Genomic DNA, 23,556 nt, shown 5'->3' with positions numbered 1-23,556 from the left:
TCGATTCAGTTCCCCTCCAACTAGAACTTAAACTACTAGGTGTCATCTTCGATAAAGATCTCACTTATCACGATCAAATTAGTTCCCTGACCAAAAACTGCTTCTACAAACTCCGTTTAATTCGTTCTACAACCTCAGTTCTAGAACCCTCTTCGATCCAAATCCTAATTCACTCTTTAATCATCTTACACATAGACTACTGCAACTCTCTTTACCATGGCATAACTCAAAAAGAAACCCACAGACTACAACTAATCCAAAATACCGCAATCAAACTTATCTATAAGGCCAAAAAATAAGATCACTTTACCCCTCTTTTGAGAGTTACACTGGTTACCTGTCTCCCACCAAACTAGATATAAAATTCTTCTTTTAACTTTTAAAATGAAGACCTTCCACCTTCCTCGACAAATATCTCATTCCACATATCTCTTCTAGGGTCCTTAGATCTGCGAATCAAAACTTATTGACAGTACCTTCAATTAAGGACCTATATTATACTAGAAATTCCATCTTTTCTGTAGTTGCACCCTCGCTCTGGAATTCAATGCCTCTCTATCTCTGCAACGAAAACATTTCTTTTTAGAGATGCCTATCAATAAGCAGGGGGAGGGAGGATGGCAAGAGAAAAAAAATTTCTTTTTTAAGAAATGCCATCCTTATTTTCCTCTCGTTATTCCTTACCCTTCTATCCTTCCTTTTATTTTTATTTATATATTGTAGTTAAAACTTCCCTATCCCCAGTATCTCATCTCTAATAAGTCTTAATATGTCATAGTATTAGTTTTACTCTTCTTATTTTATTTTAATTCAATTTAAAAAATTAGCAGATTCAATTAATTTTTAATATTGTAAACCGTCCAGATACATGCGATGGTCGGTATATCAAGCTATAAACAAACTAGAAACTTGAGTTGAGAAACACTGGTTTAGACAATTTCCTAGAGAAAAGTCCATAGACTGTTATTGAGAAAGACATGGGGGAAGCCACTGCTTTGACCTGGATCGGTAGCATGGAACGTTGTTATTCTTTGGGTTTTGGCCAAGTACTAGTGATATATATTGGCCACTGTGAGAACAGGCTACTGGACTTGATAGACCATTGGTCTGACCCAGGAAGGCTATTCTTATGTTATGCTCTTATGTTCTCTTCATATTTGAACTGGTCTCTTCACTAAAGTACAGATACTGATACAAGACAACGTAAAGCAGCTTTCTTGGCAACTACTTGGACTAGAAACACAAAAATATCAATAGCTACAGGGATGTATTAAAAGCAAACCAGGGACCTCAAACATATAATCAACATTCTCTGGATAATGGAGATGATTGATTTGGTTACACAGCATCTTTCATCAGTCCTACATGCACTAGAAAATGCAAAATTAAGTTTCTAAAACAAAAGTTCATCCTTACCGGGGTGTTCTTTTGCCTGAATGTATGCTCTCATTATCTCCCGTGTTCAGCGAGGCCAGTGAAAGACTAGACACTGAAAAAACACGATTAATTCGTGAACCTGAATGAAAAAACACAAATTTGGCATTTAAGACATGCAAACAAGATGAAGAGTCCGTCCGCTAGATAACACCAGCAAAAGATAATTAAGGCAGTATCTGTGCAATGTATCATTCAGGTTGTTCTGGTATGTCTGCATGCATATTACAAAACATTAACTTTTACAGGGACTTCAATCTATTTAAATGAGTCTCAAATTAGTATCAATGTTTTCTAGAGGTTTGAACCATGACCATGCCAAATCCCACTGGGGAAAATCATTTTCCTATTCATTTTCACTATTGCATTAATTAGGTAAGGGCTGGTTCTATACTATCTATAAACGTGCAGTACTATACTATCTATAAACATTTGAGAAACAGTGATCCATGCTGGAAATCTCTGCTGCCACGGCTAAATGTTCTGATCAACAGGGCAGCCTGAATTCATCAATAGACTTTTACCTACTGATACTCAAATTTTGGAGGTCAATTTGGAATCAAATAAATAAATTATTAGATAATCCAGTAGCTTTAACATATGACACAGTTTTATTTGGGACAATGATGAGAGCTAAAAGCTCATAATCATAAACTTTTATTTATAATGACAGGGGTTGCTATACAATTGATTTTAAGGAATTGGAAAACCTGGGATAGACTAAAGTATAACTTTTGGTGGAGTCTTTATGTCATATTTTTAAAATGGAGCGAATGATGGCTGTACAGCAGGGGAATTTTCAAAGGTTTGGGATCCATTGATAACTTATTGTAAAGATTGATCTTATTTTGTTCATTTTATTATACATATCCAGGGTGGGGTGGGGATTTACAAGGTTATTTTAAATGAGATAAATTATCGATAATCTTAAAGTATTAATGTTTATGGATTATTAATTATAGGGATGGGAGGGTTAAAATTTTTGGTTAGACATATTTGTTAGTGCAAAGTGCTTTTATTGTATTATTATATGTGTGTTTATTTGCTAATGCAATATGATTGTTTTAAAATTAATAAAGTTTATATAAATAATAATTTAAAAAGTAGACTTTTAATACCCCTCATTTCTCAACGTTCTCTCTGGTCATCTAATCATAATCTGCTAACAATCCCATCACTAAAAATTATCAATACTATGCGCAATAATATTTCTCTGCTACTGCTCCCACGCTCTGGAATTCAGCACCGGCTTATTTACGAGAGATTTACATGTTAGATAATTTCAATTTCATATGATACAATATTATTTGGAACTTCAATGAGGAAAAAAAGTCAAATATCTAATAAAAACAATAAGTTTTTACTCATAATGACAGGAGTTGCTATTCAGCAAATTACAAGAAATTGGAAAAATTATAATAAATTAAGTTATAGTTTTTGGTGGAATTCATTGTGCCATATTTTTAAAATGAAGAAAATATTATCTATCCAACAAGGAAGTTATAAAAAGTTTATGGAGGTCTGGGAGCCATTAACAAATTATTGTAAGGAATGATTATAATTGGTTATTTAATAATTTATTTCTCTCCTTTTGTTTATTGAAGTATAAGGGGGAGGGAGGGTGGGATGATTTTATATTTATAAAATTATATGATTATATTGGAAGAAGGATGGGAGGGTGAAGTTATAGTTTGATTTCATTGAAGCAGTAGCGTACCAAAGGAGGTGCGGGGGGGGGGGGGGGGGCGGTCCGCCCCGGGTATACGTCTTGGGAGGTGCACAGCTGGTTGTTCTCACTGCTTCTAACACTGGCCCTGCAGCTCTGGACTTCCCCACACTTGCTCCTCCCCCCCCCCCCGATCGCTATTATTTTAAACTTTATGGCAGCCGCGGCGCTATATTAATCGAAGGAGACTTCTAACCTCGGCCTGCCCCGGAACTCTTCCTGCAACAGCAACTTCCTGCCTAGGCGGGAACAGGAAGTTGCTGTTGCAGGAAGAGTTCCGGGGCAGGCTGAGGTTAGTAGTCTCCTTCGATTAATACAGCACCGCGGCTGCCATAAAGTTTAATATAATAGCGATCGGGGGGGGGGAAGGGAGCAGGTGTGGGGAAGTCCAGAGCTGCAGGGCCGGCGTTAGAAGGACTAAGAGCTGATGGTGCCGCAGGGTCCCGTGTGGGGGGGGAGGAAGAAAGAAGACTAACCGAAGCATTGACAATTTGGGGCGAGCAGGTGTGGGGAAGTCCAGAGCTGCAGGGGAGAGTGTTGCTGTACCCAGCTGGAGTGAGAAGGAAGATGAGGGAGGGAATGAAAGGAGATGCCAGGACTTGGAGGGAAGGAGGAAGGTATGCCAGACTAAGGGAAAAGGAAGGGGGAAATCTCAGAGCATGGAGGGGGAGGGAAAGATGGAAGAAAAGGAGAGAAATGCCAGAGAATCAGGGAAGGGCAGATACCAGACTGTCGGGTGCGAAGGAAAGAAAGGAGAAGAGAGAGATGCCAGAGCATAGGGGATGGGTTGGTGACAGAGAGAAAAAAATGGAGAGGTGGCAGAGCTGAAATCAATCATGTACAAAGGAGAGAAGGGGCACAGGATAGATAGTTATGAAAGGAGCATAGAAAGAAGGAAGATGTTGTATGGAAGAGAGAGAAGGCAGACATTGGATGGAAAGGGTAGATAGGGCAGTGACTGGAAGGGGCAAAACAGAAGGTGAACAGTAGATGGAAGGGGTAGAGAGAGGGAAAGACACTGAATGGAAGTGTGAGGGAGAGGGGGAGCAGATGCTGGAAGGAAGTGGGGAGGAGAAAGAAAAAAGGGCACATGCTGGATTGAGGGACGAGGATAGAGTTAGATACTGGAAGGGGTGAGGAAAATAGGTGGCAAGCTTTAGGTAGACAGTAAAAAAGGACATTGATGAGAGGGTAGTAAGAACGTAATCTAGACAGATGCAGAAAATAAATTGAAAAGGAAAATGAGGGAAAAAGGGAAATGGATTGCAGAGAAGAGGTGTGGGAGAGGGAAGGAGAGGAGAGAGATGCCAGACCAATGGGGGTGAAAGGAGAGATGGAAGGGGCATAGAAGGAGAGAAGATGCCATATAGGGGAAGAGAGACGGCAGACAGTGGATGGAAGGAAGAGAGTTACAAGAAGATGAGGAAAGCAGAAACCACAGAAGACAAAGGTAGAAAAAAATTTTCTATTTATTTATTGCTTTAGGAGACGTGTCACTGTTTCTGTGGTATTGCATTGTATGCAGAGTCCAGCATCTTACTGGTTCAATTTAACCTTTGTCTATGTATTTCTATTTTATCTCCCCTTTTACAAAACTGTGGAGCGTTTTTTAGCGCCAGCCATGGTGGTAGCAGCTCTGATGCTCAGAATTCTATGAGCGTCAGAGCTGTTACCACTATGGCTAAAATCCACACTACAGTTTTGTAAAAGAGGGAGGGGTTAGTTTGTGATTACATATTCCATACTAGGCGAAGGTGTTTTCTGTGTTCTGTGTGTTGGAAAGACATGGTTTTTTTGTTAGGCTTGACTGCAGGATTGATCTGTACTAGTGTGGCTTATTTAGTTTTACAATGGGTGTATTGATGTACTGCTCACTGCAGTATGTAAGATGCTGCCTTTTCCTAGGTACTCATGTGTGACGTGTGGCTTGTTACTAAAAATCATGTTTTCTGTACAGATGGGGGGGTGTCAAAAAACGATGGGTCCCGGGTGTCACATGTGCTAGGTACGCCACTGCATTGAAGGTATGATTAATAAGTATTATTACAGTGTATATGATTGTATAATGAATTACTTGTTGAAAGTTTAAAAATGAATAATGAAATGAAAAAAAAAAAAGATAATTTCAAGACCAGCTTAAAAACAATGCTTTTCAAAGATGCTTTTACAGTAAGACTGTCCTTTTAAGGACACCTTAACTGATCACTGGCCCAGTTTCCATGGCTAATATAGCAATTTAGTTTAAAATCTTAGTACCCCTTACCTTTCGCTTTTTCCTTAATTGTTCTTATCTCTCAACTTATTGTAGTTCTACCCTTTCCTTTCGTGTCAGTTTGATATGTGAATCTTAGTACTTGTCTTTATTTATTTAGCTAATAATGTGTCTGTATTACCCTGTTTTTGCTTTTTATTGTTGTAAAGCCGCTTTGTAATTTTGAAAAGGTGGGATAACAAATTTTTAATGAACTTGAAACTTAAACTTGATCAATCCTAACTTAGATACTGCAAAAACAGTAATCTGTGTTTGTGCTTATGCTATGATCCATATTAAATATTTTTCATGCAGCCAACCCAACTGGTGTGGCATACTTGGAGCAGTCTGTAAATCCCCTTACAAAAGTTGGTAACAATCTAACTATTCAAAATGTGCATTGTACTGCATCCTTAATACCGTTCTTGTTACAAGCATAGTTTACAATACTATTTCTACTGATTTTCTCTGTATAGGGCAACATTACTCACGTTTTCTTTTACATAGCAGGTGACAACAGAAAGAGATCAATCAGCCCAGTCTTTTGTTCCCCGTTGCTAAGGATATTTTTCAGTTGAGAGTCACAGAAGGTTGACCTCTCGTACGTCTGTTGCTCTCCAAGTCAGTTTTTGTTGTCTTTATTTTGGTTCTCACTGTTTCTACTAGCTAAGTACACAAGGTCCTACACTTATCATCTCCAACACTTAATCACACTTCCAAGCTCCTGGCTGACGTGAAAATCTGACACAACCTTCAGAAGAAAGGAAGAAACAGTACAGAAAGCTACTCCAGCTTCCATGACCCTGAGAAAGGGCTCTTTGCAGGAGAGAACTTGCAATTCTGATATTTGTGTTGCTGAGACAATTACCACTAGGAACACATTTCACTGTGAGATCCATACGTAGTGGCTCATACGAAGCTTTACTGAGACCCTTACTATGTTAAGATTCCAGGATGGAAAGAACTGATGGAGCGGAGGCCACATCTGGAGCATCCCTCTTAGGAATCTGGTTACATCTGAATGAGCTGCCAGTGAAACTTTACCTCCCTGCACCCGGAAGCATGAGAGACCTGCCACTTGAACCTTGAGGAAAGATACTGCAAGTCCTTTTTTTTAGATCAGCCTGCAGAAAGGCAAGGATAACCAGAACGCGAACCTGTAGTGGCTCCACTTGATCTTTTTCACACCAATACTGAAAGGCCTTCCAAACTTTGGCATAGGCTGCCATTGTGGAAGTATTTGTAGCCCGGAGTAAAGTGGCAATAACTATGTTCGAATAGCCCTTGGAACTAGGGCCGTGTGCTCAAGAGCCATGCCATAAGACCAAAGCGCTCTGGCTTCTCAATGTTTTTACCCTTTTTTTGTTTCTCTTTCCCATCAATGATGTAGTTCTGCCCTTCCACCCTCCTTTGCTGTACATCGGTGTCTGTTTCTGTTTATATGTATCCCAAATTATTTTAACAATGTACGCTGCTCAGGGCCGCCATCAGAAATTTCTGGGCCCCTTACTGAGCAATCCTATTGGGCCCCCCACGCACCCCTTCCCCCCCCCCGGCCCCCCCCTTCTTCCATGGGCCGAATACACACATACTTTTCTCTGTCGCCACACTCTTTGACCAAAAAATTTGTAAGCCTGCAACCACGTCAAGGTAGACTCTTTCAGCAGGGCCCTAACCTAACCTAAACTAAACTAATCTATACCTATCTATTCTAAACTAACATATGTCTAATACTGAACTAATAACAAACTAACAAACATCTGCATAATAAATAACTAATAAATAATAGTGCTAGTAGCTATAATTCACTTTTGAATGTAAAATCTCAGTTAAGGATTTCTTTTGACCTTTGTAGGCCAGAAGTAGATCACAATTGCACAATATTTTTTGTAACAAGTATTAAATGTGTTTTTATAAATACTGTAAGCTTAATAAATATATCAGAAAAAACTACACATCTGAGCGCATATCTGAACATACACATCTGTATGATCCCATCCTCCTCTGCTTGCATCATGCATGTTAAAAATTTACGATATGTTGATATGTGCACCTTCCTTCCTTCCCATCCATCCTCCTCAGCTGTCCTTACACATCCACAGCTGCATGTTAATGATGATGTATATGTTATGATGATAAATAAGTGCATATGAGCACATCATTAACATGCAGCTATGGATGAATATAAAAAAGAAACAATATTCTGTACAATTGTCAATTTATAAATCAGCGTCTTCTCCCCATTCTCTCTTCCCCATTTCCCTTCAGCGTCCTCAGCCCACTCTCTCTCCACTTTCCTTCAGCACACGCACATAAAAACAAAAGTCAGTTCATTTGTCTAACTGCCTTGGAAGATACACAAGCTGTCAGAGCTGTAGCATTTCATCCAAGTGGTGCCTTGTATGCTGTTGGTTCAAACTCCAAAACTCTGAGAGTCTGTTCCTACCCAGAAATCATTGATTCAAGGTAAGAATCACTCTGGACAATAATTCTAATCATGACTTTTACTTTGTCACATTTTTTTCTTTAAAAAGATCATTGCATTTTAACTAATTTTCACATAAGTTTTGTCCATGACTTTTTGTCAATGACTTTCTTTTTAATATGTGATGTTTTATGTCCTTATCTTGGAACCATAAAATAATGTAATGTATGAGCTTTAGAGCAAGGACATATGTAGTATTTTGTAATGCTATCCAGCAAAAGCAATTGAAATCTAAAATTCTAGTTTTTGTAAGTATCAAAGTTGTAACAAACCATATCCGCCCTTCTCCAGTCCTCCAGTACCACTCCTGCCAGTGGAGCTACCAGAATTTCCCTAAGTTCTTGCAGTACTCTCAGATATACTACTGTTATGATGTGTTATTTTACCACCAGTGGCGTACCTAGCATATGTGATACCCGGGGCCCATCATTTTTTGACACCCCCCCCATCTATATGAAAAATATGATTTTTAGTAACAATCCACACATCGCACAACAAGAGTGTACCTAGGAAAAGGCAGCATCTTTAAACACTGCAGTGAGCTACTAGAACACCAACACATACATTGTAAAACTAAACAAGCCAGATCCCGCACAGTCAATTGATCCTGCAGTCAATGCCAACTGAAAACTATGTTCTTTTCATAAACACAGAACAGAGATATACCCTCGCCCAATATGGAATAATCATAAACTAAAAATAGAAATATGTAGACAAAAGTTAAACTGAACCGCCAAGAAACCAGACTCTGCATACAATGCAACACCACAAAAACAGTAACACATGTCCTCTAATACTGTGCAAAATATAAAGACAATATAGATGTAAATTTGAAAAAACTGATACATAACAATCACCACTTTACAAATTAATAAATAAAAATAAAACAAATAATGAGAAATAAGAAAATACCATTTTATTGGACTAATCCCCGTAAACTCGGTCCCCATTCCCACAAACCACCTGATTCCATCTACACAAGCCTTAAATTAAACTTATTATATTAAAGTATAAAAAGAAACAATATTCTGTACAATTGTCAATTTATAAATCAGCGTCTTCTCCCCACTCTCTCTTCCGCATTTCACTTCAGTGTCCTCAGCCCACTCTCTCTCCACTTTCCTTCAGCGCATGCACATAAAAACAAGCAAGTAATTTTATATCATTTTCATTCTATTCATTCATAGAAATTAAAGTCTAAATAATGCCAGTCATATAACAAAACATGATTAAATTCCCTGCACAGTCAAGCCTTCAAGGATTACTAGATGTCTTTCAGCAGTTCCCCTCCCTCCCTCCCCCTTACCTTTGTGGCCAAGTCAAAATGATCTACCAACAATAAAATTTTAAAAACACAAAGCACGCTGTAAGCAGAGAAAATGTTAATTATCATTTATATTCCGCGGGTTTTCAAAGAGGTCAAGGCAGATGACTTTATGCAATGTCACCTCAGTAACAACTATACAAAAATAGACAAATATTCCCCCTCCCTTTTTACTAAAATGCGATAGCGGTTTTTAGCGCAGGGAGCTGCGTTGAATGCCCCACGCTGCTCTCAACGCTCATAGGCTCCCTGCGCTAAAAAACGCTATTGCGGTTTAGTAAAAGAGGGCCATAGTGCAAAATATAGACAGCATATATAAATTCTCAAAGCAGACACATTTTGATCACTAAATTGAAAATAAAACCATTTTTCCTACCTTTGGTAATTTCATCAGTCTCTGGTTGCACTTTATTCTTCTGACTGTGCATCCAATATTTCTTCCCTTCTTTCAGCCTCCTGTATGCTTCCTCTCCTCCAGACCTCATTCCCTCCCCAAACTTTTTCTTTGTTTCACCCTGCCCCTTCTTTCTTTTTCTCTCTCTCCATACCCCCTTTCTTTCTGTATGTCTGTTTTTCTCTCTCTCACCCTGTCCCCTTCTTTCTCTCTCCACACCCTCTTTCGTTCTATATGTCTGTCTTTCTCTCTCTCTCTTTCCGTGCCCCATTTTTCTTTGTTTCACCCTGCCCCCTTTCTTTCTTTCTGGCTTCCTGTCCCCCCTTTCTTTCTCCCTGCCCTCCCCTATGCCACCACCATTGGGAAAATGCTGCCACCGCCACTGGTGAATAGGCTGCCACTGCCGCCATCGGGAACAGGCCAGCGCCGAATTCGCCCTGCTTCTCTTTCCCGCGGGGCCGACCAACTCTTGCCACCCGACGTCAGTTTTAACGTCGGAGAGGACGTTCTAGGCCAGCCAGGCAGCGATTGGCTGGCCCAGAACGTCCTCTCTAACGTCAGAATTGACGCGAGTGGCGAGAGTTGGCCGGCCCCACAGGGAAAAGCAGGGAGAACTTGGCACCGGCCTGTTCCCGATGGCAGCGGTGGCACTCAAGTGACTAAAGAGCCGCAGTTTGCCGGCCTAGGGAGAACACTGGAGGGTGGCCAGCTGTGCACCCCCTTGGGATGTAAACCCGGGGCGGGGCGGACCACCCCCCCACCCTGGTATGCCACTTTCTGTACCTCACTCCCTCCCTATGACCAAAAATTCTCCTTTCTTCTATTCCCCTTGTACACAACCATCTCTTTCCCTCCCTTCCTCTCTCCCAAGTCCATGCCTTCTGTGTCCAAAAACCCATTCCCTTCCCCACCTCAGCATCTCTTTCCCTCCCTTTCTCTCTCTCAAGTCCATGCCTTCTGTGTCCAAAAACCCATTCTCTCCCCCACCTCAGCATCTCTTTCCCTCTCTTCCTCTCTCCCAAGTTCATGCCTTGTGTCCAAAACGTAAAGTTTCTCTTTATTGTATTGAGATGTACACTGCTAAACTCCTTAATTCATTGTACGTAAAGCCTCTCTTTATTGTATTTACATTTTCTTTATTGTATTCACAATCTCTTTTACTGTAAACCGCCTAGAAGTCGCAAGATAGCTGGCGGTATATAAAAATAAAGTTATTATTATTATTATTTTGTGTTCCGCGTTTGCCTCCCAGCCCATCTTTGCAACTTTCTCAGCAAAACGAAGCTCAAGCCGCGAGGCTTGTCTTCTGTTTCCTGCCCGGAGCTGACAGGGGGCCCGGGCTCCCCCAGGGTCCTAGGCCACAGTCTAGGGGGAGGGGCGGTCCGCCCCACGTGGACAGGAGAGAGCTGGACGGGGGACCCACGGAGTTCAATACATCTCAAGCCGCGAGGCTCATCTTCTGTTCCTGCCTGCCCTGCCGCGCACAAATAGCCGACCGGAAGTATTCTCCGACGTCAGCGCTGACGTCGGAGGGCAGGCTTTGCTTAAGCTCTCCCTCCGATGTCAGCGCTGACATCGGGGAACACTTGCGATCGGCTATATGTGAGCGGCAGGGCAGGCAGGAACAGAAGACGAGCCTCGCGGCTCGAGATGTATTGAACTCCGTGGGTCCCCCGTCCAGCTCTCTCCTGTTCACGTGGGGCGGACCGCCCCTCCCCCTAGACTGTGGCCTAGGACCCTGGGGGAGCCCGGGCCCCCTGTCAGCTCCGGGCCCCTGAATGCAGGACTGGTGTTACTGCCCTGATGGCGGCCCTGACGCTGCTTAGAAAAATGATAAGCGGTTTATTAAATTTTAAATAAAACTTGGAATTAACTGGTCCCTGACTGAGAAGACCAGGATGAACAGAGAGCTAGAGAAAACATACTAGGTCTACATACCACAGTTGGCGAGGCTAGTCTAGGGCAAATAAAATCACAAGGTCTGGATGAGTTGTGATTCTGCAGATGACCCAGCCCACCATAGACCAAGGTGGGAAGACCTTGCTGGGCCAGGGCTGAACCAACACGTCTAACTCTAAGCTTCCTAGTTCTTCTCTTCGACTCAAGAAGCGTCTCACTTTCGAGTTGTTAGCAGAAGCCATCAAATCCATTACCGGTCTGCCCCATTTTGCACAATGAGTTTGAACTCTCCCTTTGGAAGAGAGACAATTTCCCTAGGTCTAGCCTAGAGACTGCCAGCTATAAGCTCTCTAGCCTTGACACATCTGCTTTTCAATTCAAGTAGAAAAGCTAATAATCTGCCCCATATGTACTGCTTTCACGGATTCCTAATACAGGACGGGGTTGGGCTGATGCTACTAATCACACGCCTTGCAATCCTCACATTTCTTTTGAATACCATACAAAACCACAACTTTTAATGCATCCCATGAAATATTTCCCACTGCCCCCATTTTTTGGTAGATACAATTCATTATAATTTCCTTCACTACCTTATATACCTCTTCATCCTGTAACAAGCTGATACCACTCACTGTCCTCAAATCACTTAACTTCCCTTCAGGTCCATTATTTCATATTCTGTAAACTAAAGTCTTAAATCATTCATAGCCACTATATCTCTGTTCTTTTCCAGAACTTCTTGTCTGTTCACTGTCTTACTATTCAGGTGTCCAGTACAAACATCGACTTCCATACTGTATTCTCTACCATGACTCTGGGTTGATGTCTTCCTCTGTCTGGTAGCTGTTTGCTTTTGGGGTATATTATTACAGCCCTTAACACTTGCCATGCTTCAGTGACAGTTTTACATTAATAATCACAGTGAAGGGTATTCACAGGAAACTCAGAACTGTCACTGGATCTGGCATCTTCTGCTGTGTGTCACACAAGAGACACGTCAAGCAAGGCAATCACGAGAAAGGAAAACAACAGAACAAATTCAAAACACAACCTATTAACACAGCATAAAGCATGTGCAAACTTTTGATATTAGAACATTATTGGAGGTTTTTCCACTGAGCATCACATCACCGTAGGAACAAAGTGAAAGTCTATTAGTCTACACAATGATTTCATTGGCTAAATTCCTGTAGATGCTTTATCATGCCTTGCAGAGAACTCTGCGCTAAACTTTGTTGACCTGTACGGAGAAACATGATGGGTCTCTCAGCAAAGGACAGAGCAGTGAGCTATAAATCATTCAAATCCTGCATGAGCAGCTGAAGCTGCAACCTACACATCACCTTGACCTAAACCAACAGAAATACCGCACCGCTGAAGCTGCAACCTACATCACCTTGACCTAAACCAACAGAAATACTGCACTAAGTGTGGGGAGCTCTCGCAGACAAAGAGATGGACAAGGGTTTGTTGTCAGTAAATAGATGGCAGACTATTTCTCTAGTTCTCTAGTTCATTCCATAACCAAATTTCCTATAGTTTGTATTTTAGCAAACACTGAAGTAAATCATATATATGAAATTTCCAAAAAGAGAAAAAGCAACAGGAAGGCCTGAAAGATAAATAGCGAAAAGCTGAAATTTTCTAATAGCCCTTGATTCTTGTATTACCGCCCCAAAACTTTGCATTCAGCTAACATGTAAAGAACTAAGATATTTCTATTGTGTCTTCAGAGTTATGGTTCTTTACCCCAAAACTAAATATTCCAAGATAGGGAATGACTTTCTCTTTAAAATGTATCCTTAAAGTACAGTCTCCATGTAGTAATTGCTCTACTAGCAGGGATTTTTTCACATAATCTGTGGAAGTTGAAAATTACAAAAAAAACTTGATAAATTACAAGGTCTAATAACTTTGTACTCCTTTTAAAAGTGTTAAAACTGTGATGACGGTGACATTACAAGGCCACAAATACACAAGCAAGAAGCCAAATCTGAGAAATGACAGCAGCCAACATGATCCCACATATATATTTAAACGACTATTGCGAAGAAGCAAGCTCCTTAACATTTTTTATCATGTTATTGAATTGTTAGTTTCCCTTCCTTTCAGGAGGGTCCCTTGCAGCAAAGGTTAGTGATGATTAAAAAAAAATACATATATACAAAAGTTAGTATCAAATCACTTAACACTTTAGTTGATTTCCATTCAGCATACAGTTTGTGTTGGTTGATTGATATATGCATGCATGCATATCAGGACACCACAATTTGGCAAGTTTCAAACACAGATTTTCTCTATTTTCAATCACATGCAGTTTTGATAATTGCACATCTTTTTAGCCTGTGATGCCAATTAATGCACACTTCAGTTAGTACCACAAACCAAGCTGGTGTTCTTGCAGGAACAGACTCTTGCCATAACAGCTAGTGTTACCTGGTGGACCTCTGACTGGTGTTTTGGGCGACTCAATCTGATCTCGGTGAAGAGATTTAGGGCGTGGCTTTTTGTGTTTGGGAAGATTGGAGCGGGGTTTTATTACAGTATCCATGTCCGCCATGAGTTTCAGCTGTTTTCGTCTCAGATACTCCTGTTTAATGAATTCTCTACGTGCTTTTTCATCTTCTTTCTTCTGACGTTCTTCCTCTGATTTACGCCTAAGAAAACCAACATGTGTTTCATGGCAGTAATTCCAAAAACAGTCTCAGTTCACAGTAATCTCTCCAAAACTTTCATTATGGGTTTGACTACAACTATCACATATAACCCCTAATTTAATTACAGGTCACCTAAATTTAAATGCTAATTGTTCACTTAAATTTGTAGAACACTACTGTTCATGTGGGCAAGTTTACACTTATGCACATAAATGGCTATGGCACACTTAGCACTATTTTATTTATTTATTCAATTTTCTATATTGTTCTCCCTTGGGAGAACAGTATAGAAAATTGTATAGAATTTCCCCTCTCCGTCCCAGTGGGCTTACAATCTATCTAATGTGCCTGGGGTAATGGGAGGGTCCTTAGGCATCTGGGTCAGTCAGAGCATTAGGCCCCTCCCTGATGCATCCAGAGAGGGGCCTAAGGCTCTTATTGGCCCAGATACCTAAGGCCCCTCCCATAGGGGGGCCTTAAACAACTTGGGCCAATCAGAGCCTTAGGCTCCTCCCTGATGCATCCCAGGATGCACTGGGGAGGGGAAGGCCTGCCATTTTGAAGAGGCAGGCCCGCTGGCGAGAGGGAGTAGGCATCCCTCCGGCCCATCATAAGCAAGGTAAGGGGGTGGGGGGTCATTGGAGGCACCAGGGGGGGGGGGTTGTGTGGCAGCAGAAGGGAGTGGGCATTTCTCCCGATGTTACTGGGTGCGTTGCTTGGTGGCAGAAGGGAGTGGGTATCTCTCCAAATGCTGGAGGGGGGCGTTGTTTGGCAGAAGGAGGGACTGGGCATCTTTCCTGCCAATCTTCAATTTGGGTTTGTTTGTTTTTTTAAAAAATTTTGTGTGGGGAGGTGGGTCTGAGCTGTCAAACCTTGCTTTCCTGTCAGTGCCTAAGCCAACGATATGGAGAGAGACATCTCTAATTGTCTTTTAGTAAAATCCAGGAGGTGAGGAATGTTTTGGGCATATAGGTCAGTAATCTGGTTGGGGAGCATAATCCTTTTTTTTTTTTTTTTAGTTCTCTCAGCTCACTTGAAAGACAGAGATTTCTCCAGCTCTAGACTGATTCCAAGGCAGAAGACAGACAAAGCCTATGTACATGGCGGGGCTTCAGGACCATTAGACACATCTACAAGAAAGAAGATTATCAAGAGCAGAGGATCCTGGCTGCTATGTCCACTCTATAGAACCTGGTACAGGTATAGAGGGTAAACCACAGAGCTCCACAGAGCTCCTCAGGTGACACAGCTCTAGTCTCCACCCATGAGGTAGCAACTTCTCTTGTGGTGTGAGCTTTTAATGCAATCAGCAACTGCTTACCAAAGCCCACATACGCGGAGGAAATAGCCATCTTAATCCATCTGGAGATCGAGGCTGTAGATGTTAGCCTCCCTTTCTTGGCATGACTGATGAAAACAATAAGGTGATCCGATACATGAAACTCATTGGTAACTTTAAGGTACCAGAGATGCATTTGCTTGACATCCAGCAAATGCAATGCTTTATTCTTAGACCCCATAGGGTGAAAAGCAGGCAAATGGACTTCCTGATTAACATGGAAGGCCGAGACAATTTTTGGTAAAGAAGTGTGTATAATACAATTAGCATAACTTAAGCCATAGGCAAATAAAATGGACACGTCACCACCTATGCAGCAAACCAATGAGATCATTACAGAATATACCAGTTCAGTTCAAATTAGAGAATGACACGGTGGCGGTTTACCCGCGGGTAACCCACCGAAACGGGGAATGAAAAATAGCAGTCGCTGCGGGGACAGGGACAAGGCCATTCACCGCCCCGTGGAGCGGTGAATGATCTTGTCCCTGCAGTGAGGCATGAAGGATCGCGCGGTCCCCGCAGCCCACACCCGCCTGCCAAATCGATTCTAGTGATTAGCCAGCTCTCTCCCTTCTCCTCACCTTAGTTTGTAGGTTTTCTTTTTCGGCAACCCGCACGCTATCAAAGAGCCGCGCACCCGCTGCTGCTCAGTTTCGATCTTCTGCTCTGACGCAACCGGAAACAGGAAGTTACAGCAGAGCAGAAGATTGAACACTGAGCAGCCGCACATGCGCGGCTCTTTGGGAAAGCGTGCAGGTCGCTGAAAAAGAAAATCTACAAACTAAGGTGAGGAGAAGGGAGAGAGCTGGCTAAACACTAGGATCGATTGGGCAGGCGGGTGGGGGCTGCTGGGACCGTGCGATCGCTCGTGTTCCCAGCTCAAACTGGAAGGAGGGAGTGAAAGGGAAAAGGATTCTGGGCCAAGGGGATGAAGACGGAAAGAAAAACCCACAACAGGAAAGAAAGGGAAGGACAGGCAGGTGAGCCAGATGCTAGAAGCAGGGGGGGGGAAGAAAGAGGGAAAAAAGCTAGATGGGGTTGAAAAGAAGAGACACAATGGTATGGAAGAGGAAGATAGGGGAAATCTGGACACAGGAAGGTAACAGAAAAGAGGGGAAATTATGTGCATGGGGCATAGTGAAAGAGAAATAAAGGGGACATGCCATAGGGATGGTATATGGACACAGGGGGGGGGCAATGGCAGATACATAGGGGAGATATTAGAAATGGGGAAAATAGGAGCACAGAAGCGAGATGGTTTGTGGGGATGGGACAGGGACCGAGCTCGCAGGCTCCAGTGGCTTGCACAAATTACATTGTAACGTGCCATGAAAATAAGAGGGAGGAAGGTAGATAGATAGGCCACGCGAGAGGAGCTGAAGGGTGGTAGAAAGGAACAGATGGTAAAGGAGGGAGGGAAGGGTGGTGGTGGAAAGGAATAGGACAGACATTGAAGGAGGGTGGAGAGGAACAGATCCTGAAGGGAAATGTGGAAGACAAAGTGGGAAGAAGACAGATGCCAGACTATTGGGGAACGGAGGGAAGAAGATGGGTGCTAGACCAATTGAGGGGGGGGGTGAAGGGAGAGGCACAGTAACAGCAAATGGAAGACGCAGAGAGAAGACACACAGTGGATGGAAGGAATTGAATGAGAAGATGTGGAAAGCAGAAACCAGACAACAAAGGTAGAAAAAAAAATTCTATTTATTTATTTATTTTTTGCTTTAGGATAAAGTAGTATATTAGTTGTGTTGATAAAAATTTATAAACAAAGCCCTGCCAGCTGAACATCTCTTTCTCTAGTTCAGCAGCAGGAACTTTGATTTATAAGAAAGGAATAAGCGCACGGAGAAAAGAGAGGCAAAGGTAGAATATAGGACCAGGTCTACAGCGGTCAAAATGGCAGTTAGGGAGACAAAACTTCGAGTGGAAGAAATTCTGGCAAAAAACATTAAAAAGGGGGACAAATCCTTCTTCAAATATATTAGTGACAGAAAAAGGAACACAGGCGTGATAGTACATCTTAGAAGACCGGACGGAAGTTACGTGGAAGCAGATTCCGATAAAGCCGAACTACTGAATGAATACTTCTGCTCAGTCTTCACCTGTGAGGCACCGAGACACGGTCCACAGTTGAAGGCAACACAAAGCACAGAAGACCCGTTTCAGAATTTTGAGTTCACACCAGGTGAAGTTTACAGTGAACTGGCAAGACTCAAGGTGAACAAAGCCATGGGACCAGACAATTTGCACCCAAGAGTGCTCAGAGAATTGAGCGATGTCTTGACGAAACCGTTGGCTGAGATATTCAATCTCTCTCTAAGTAAGGGGAAAGTTCCCCATGGCTGGAAATTAGCTAATGTCGTTCCTCTACATAAAAAGGGTTGCAGGGCAGAGGCTGCGAATTATAGACCGGTGAGTCTCACATCAATAGTGTGCAAACTCATGGAAACACTAATTAAAAGCAAATTGGACACGATCTTGAATGAAGGGAATCTTCGGGATCCCAGTCAGCATGGATTCACCAAGGGTAGGTCCTGCCAATCCAATCTCATCAGCTTCTTTGACTGGATAACAAGAAAGTTGGACTTGGGAGAGTCTTTGGACGTCGTGTACCTGGACTTCAGTAAAGCTTTTGACAGTGTCCCACACCGCAGGCTGCTAAGCAAGATGGAATCGATGGGGTTAGGAGAGACACTAACTGCATGGGTCAATGATTGGCTGAGTGGCAGACTTCAGAGGGTGGTGGTTAATGGTACCCTCTCTAAAACATCGGAGGTGACCAGTGGAGTGCCGCAAGGCTCGGTCCTGGGTCCACTCCTTTTCAACATATTCATAGGGGATCTGACTCAAGGGCTTCAAGGTAAAATAACACTATTCGCCGATGACGCCAAACTATGTAATATAGTAAGTGAATGCAGTTTACAGAATTATATGGCGCAGGACCTGCTTACATTGGAAAGTTGGTCCTCAACCTGGCAGCTAGGCTTCAATGCTAAGAAATGTAAGGTCATGCACCTCGGAAGTGGAAATCCTTGTAGGATGTACTTCTTGAACGGAGAAACTTTAACTAGGACTTCAGCAGAACGAGATTTAGGAGTAATCATCAGTGCAGACATGAAAACTGCCAATCAAATGGAGAAGGCTTCATCTAAGGCAAGGCAGATATTGGGTTGTATCAATAGAAGTTTCGTCAGCCGAAAGCCTGAAGTCATAATGCCGTTGTACAGGGCCATGGTGAGACCTCATCTGGAGTACTGTGTGCAATTCTGGAGGCCATATTACAGTAAAGATGTGCGCAGAATTGAATCGGTTCAGCGGACGGCCACCAGGATGATCTCGGGGCTCAAGGGTCTCTCGTACGAAGAGAGACTGAACAAATTGCAGCTCTACACTCTCGAGGAACATAGGGAGAGGGGAGACATGATCGAAACATTTAAGTACCTCATGGGACGTGTCGAAGTGAAAGATGATATTTTCTTTCTCAAGGGACCCGCTCAAACTCAGGGGCGGAAAATTTCATGGCGACACCAGAAAGTATTTCTTCACAGAGAGAGTGGTTGATCATTGGAACAAGCTTCCAGTGCAGGTGATTGAGGCAGACAGCGTGCCAGACTTTAAGAATAAATGGGATACCCATGTGGGATCCCTACGAGGGTCAAGATAAGAAAATTGGGTCAATAGGGCATAGACAGGGGGTGGGTAAGCAGAGTGGGCAGACTTGATGGGCTGTAGCCCTTTTCTGCCGTCATCTTCTATATTTCTATGTTTACTAAGGCTTATATGGATGCAGCGGGGATGGTGACGGGGCGGTGAATGGGATGGCAGTGGCGGTGAAGGGAACGGTGGTGACGGGGCGGTGCAGAGGATGGTGGGCCGGGGACGGGGCGGTGACGGGGACAGATTTTTTCCCTGTGTCATTCTCTAGTTCAAATCTTCCCATGAAGTTTTTGCAGCCCACAAAATGAAATTTACCTTGCTTCCTCCTTCTTAATTTCCAATTCTGCTTCCTGCTCCTGCTTCCGAAGCTGGTTTTCCTTTTCTCGCCTTAGTCGTTTTTCCAGCAGAGCTGCTCGCTTTACTGCCATATCATTTTCTTCTTTGTGATCATCCTAAAAGCGGAGGTAGGGAAAGGATCAGATGTAATACTGGAGTCAAACTATTCAAGCAGCCAATATATGTCTGCATACTGGGGTTTCACTTCCCAGAAAAAAAAAAAATCAAATCAGCCTACTCTAAGATAAGACAGAACTATGATGATATAAATACTGATGAACCAATATGGATTTTTCTGGCAAATGAAGCCTTGATATGACTGCATATTGGATGAAAAAGAAAAATGATTGACATTCCAAAAATACAAGCTATTTCAAAAGGGAAAACAGAGAAGAATATTCGGCCCTCTTTTATCAAGCCATGTTAGGAGTTTTTTTTTTTATCACAAGCTGCTGCGGTAAAAGCACCAACACTCATAGAATTCCTAGGAGCGTTGTAGCTTTTACTGTAGCGGTCTGCAACAAAAAAAATCTTTATACAGCTTGAAAAAAGGGGGCCTTAAGGAGAAGGCAATCAAGATGACAAAAGTGTGAATACAGGAAAATAGTGAAACAAATTGTTAGTACACTATATGGATTGTATGACAGGAGTGAAAAGGATTAGCAAGTAGAGGGTGATGAATATTGAAGAAAGCTATTTAGTATTATTGCTTTTTAAATGGTTTGGAGAACAGATTATAGATAAATAGATAGATAATCTTTCTATAAACAATCTAAGGCAATAAAATATACTCCCCCATTCCATGCCCTATATTATCCCCACTATAACAGACTAAAAATGAATTTTCCCCCTAAGACGCTGTTTCAAACTATTCATATTCCAACACTTCTATTTCAGCATTTGGACTACTGTACCTACCCTACAAACAGTCTCACTCTAATCAATTCAACCACTACACATCTGACTAAAAATATAGTATATGTTATACATAGGGTGACCAATTGTCGGCCATGAATTTAAGGAAGATTTAGTCACGGCAAATGGATAATATTAAGCAAACCAATTTACACTGTATATAATATACAGGTCACAATATAGAATGAAGATTTACAAATTTGCATGTTTCTTAGTTCTAACCTATATGTATTTACCGTTGCTGCTAAAGAACTAAGCCAGGAGAATCCCAAAAAATTAGCTCTTTAGCTCTCTAATAAGGGAGTTCCCAAGAAATAAAGGAAAGTTGGTCACCCTAGTTATACGAGGGATTAGAGTGCTCAAAATACTACCACCAAGCAATGACAATAACACTCAAACACAGGTACCACAACTTATTCAATTCTGCTCACAAAAAATTTGTTAATTATCTATTTTCAAAAGTTAGAGAAAAAAAGACCTTATTCAAAATGCTCCCACAAACTTTTTAAAACAGTATAAGAGCTTATATCATCATCAGTCATCAAAAAACTCCACCAATTAAATAAAGCATAGGATAGCATTTAATAAGTTGTACTGTCTGTGTTTGAATGTTATAGAAACATTCCCAACTTTTCCCAACTTCGGTGGGGAATTTTGGAACAGATTCATTCCAACTATAATGGGGATCGAAGCAAGTATTTGCTTCAACGGGAGAATTATTGGATTTTCCATCTCAAGTCCTTTCCACCTACAGGACTTAATGAAAATGTGGACAGATGTTTCATCACGTAATTCTCTGAGTTTCATTAGTATCATCATTATCACTTTTATGGCTCTGTGTATTTCCCTTTAAATTTTCTGACGTTATTCAGAAATCTTAGGGGGCGTGGCCTAGCTTGGGCTCCCGCGGCGTCTTATTCTCCTGAGGCGCCATTTTTTGATTTTACTTTGTGAGGTGGTAGCTTTATTTGAGACCGCTCCAGAATAAGAGGTTGATGGTTTTGATTGTTTGTCCATCGCCTATCCGACAGCTTTACTTTAGGCTTGTCGTTTGATTCAGATTACCAAGGATCTTCGCTCCTGACGAAGGTGTACGAAACGGAGCTCTGTTGAGTGGAGATTTCCTGCGAGTGGAGATTGATTTCAGAAATACTCGCTTTTCTACATTGAGTGAATGGAAGCTAAGTATTCATCATTTTTTCAAATTTGGGACATATGTGCAATTAAGTGATGACCTCCAGAATTTATGTTCTCTTTGAATTTTTCATATGAACTGTTGGACTTTGAAATATATTGATTTGGATTTGTTCAGCGCTTTTCACTCAGATCTAATGGATTGACTGCAAGTCATTTTTTATCTTATTGTATGAATCTTTAGTCCCTTCTTTTAAGCATGTGATTTCGAATATTTGGACCTTTTGTCACTTTTTTCATTTTTTCATTTCTGTTTTCTTTTTGGGCGTGTTCACTTTTTTCATTACTCAAGTTTTGAACATTTTAATTCCTTCATTAGCACTTTTTCAAGTTATTTATACTAAATAACATTTTATTCTAGCAATAGCATTTTTTTGCCACAGATACCTTATTTAACTCACCCTTAGGAGGTTATATGCCATATCTCGGGGATTTAAGATTGCAAGGGACAGTTTGGTGATTTATTTTTCTATTTTTGTGGATTTGTTTTTTTGGCCATGGACAAATATGATGTATGAGGCAGCAATCTTTATCCAGATATTATCTGGATGATGCTAGTCATCGCAAAGTTACTGCCTGAGCCTTATACCGGGCACCTTTCACATGGCTCATACTGATGTCCATTAAACAAATAAAAAATAAATAACAAAAAATAAATAATAGATATATAAATATAAAAAATAAAAAACTACATTTTAAAAAATAAAAATATATACAAATCCACAACAAACTTGACAGCATTATCTTGTTTAACCCTTTCAGGACCAAGGGACATATTTGTCCCATAACTTTAAAATCCTATAAATTTTGATTGGGATAGTCTACAGTTCTAAATTTGATATGTACGGATTCCATATGATACTGCCTTTATGTAAACAAACTGGTTCCGACATTCATTCATTAGCGTCGTTGCCAGATTGACGAGAAGATTCACTTGCCACACTGTCCATAAGCCAGAAGTGTGATTTTTTTTTTAAAAAAAAATAATGATATTTCACAAAAAAAATCAATTTTTTGGCATCTGCAAGCCCTTTTTACCATAAAAATGTCGTCAAAACCACAAAAATTGGCCTACGATCCTTATGGTCCTGAAAGGGTTAAGGGTTGGGGTTTATAGTCACATATATATAACAATTTTTCTAGATCATTTATTTATTAGTAATCTGTCCTTTTCAATCTTTTTTCCTATTTTGAATAAATGTTGACTATGGACCAATTTTTGTTAGATATTAAGTACGGACAGTATTGGTCACAGAGTCCTTAAGGGTTTCTAGAAGCATAGAAACATAGAAACATAATGGCAGATAAAGGCCAAATGGCCCATCTAGTAACCATTATCTCTTTCTTTCTCGAAGAGATCCATGTGCCTATCCCATGCTTTCTTGAATTCAGACACAGTCTCTGTCTCTACCACTTCTTTCGGGAGACTGTTCCATACATGTACCACCCTTTCTGTAAGAAAAGTATTTCCTTAGATTACTCCTGAGCCTATCACCTCTTCATCCTATGCTCTCTCATTCTAGAGCTTCCTTTCAAATGAAAGAGACTCGACTCATGCGCATTTACACCAGGTATTTAAACATTTCTATCATATCTCCTCTCTCAGTTATGTAAGCCATTCAAGCTAATAGGAGCTGGGTTTAAGGCTAGCCCTCCAAAAGCATAAGCCTTCACAAACTGGTATGACAAGCGTGTGACACAAAGGAAACTGCTGCAGCTGCTTTGATTCCCAAGTCCAGCGCTTCAAATCACATCCACTCTGCGATCCTGCATATCCTTTAATACCACGCCTCCCTCACATCTATGCTGTAGCTTGTCCCTAATTCCTGCTATATACCGTATTGGGAAACAACTGAAAAGCCTTCCAGCACAAATTCAGACCGTCTCCTCTAAAGTCAAAAGCCCACTGACCATACCTATATACTTTCTACTTTCT

At 41.4% G+C, this 23,556-nt stretch overlaps 1 protein-coding gene across 4 annotated transcripts in view; it reads right to left on the bottom strand.

Annotated features, from left to right (window-relative positions):
- CAMSAP2 (calmodulin regulated spectrin associated protein family member 2) overlaps positions 1-23,556 on the bottom strand; it is a 231,822-nt gene that overhangs the window by 36,799 nt on the left and 171,467 nt on the right. For 2 of the 4 annotated variants that reach the window (XM_033916859.1, XM_033916856.1), the window contains 3 exons: positions 19,491-19,627; positions 13,953-14,173; positions 1,417-1,489 (listed from right to left, as the gene is read on the bottom strand). In XM_033916859.1, coding sequence (XP_033772750.1) covers positions 1,417-1,489; positions 13,953-14,173; positions 19,491-19,627 — 431 coding nt within the window. Of the gene's footprint in view, positions 1-1,416; positions 1,517-13,952; positions 14,174-19,490; positions 19,628-23,556 lie in introns of all 4 variants that reach the window. The other 2 variants (XM_033916855.1, XM_033916857.1) reach the window with 1 other exon arrangement.

This window comes from Geotrypetes seraphini, chromosome 12, assembly GCF_902459505.1.
Source record: "Geotrypetes seraphini chromosome 12, aGeoSer1.1, whole genome shotgun sequence".
NCBI classification, from domain to species: domain Eukaryota; kingdom Metazoa; phylum Chordata; class Amphibia; order Gymnophiona; family Dermophiidae; genus Geotrypetes; species Geotrypetes seraphini.
Note: the sequence above shows the minus strand (reverse complement) of the source record. Positions and strands in the feature narration are given on the sequence as shown.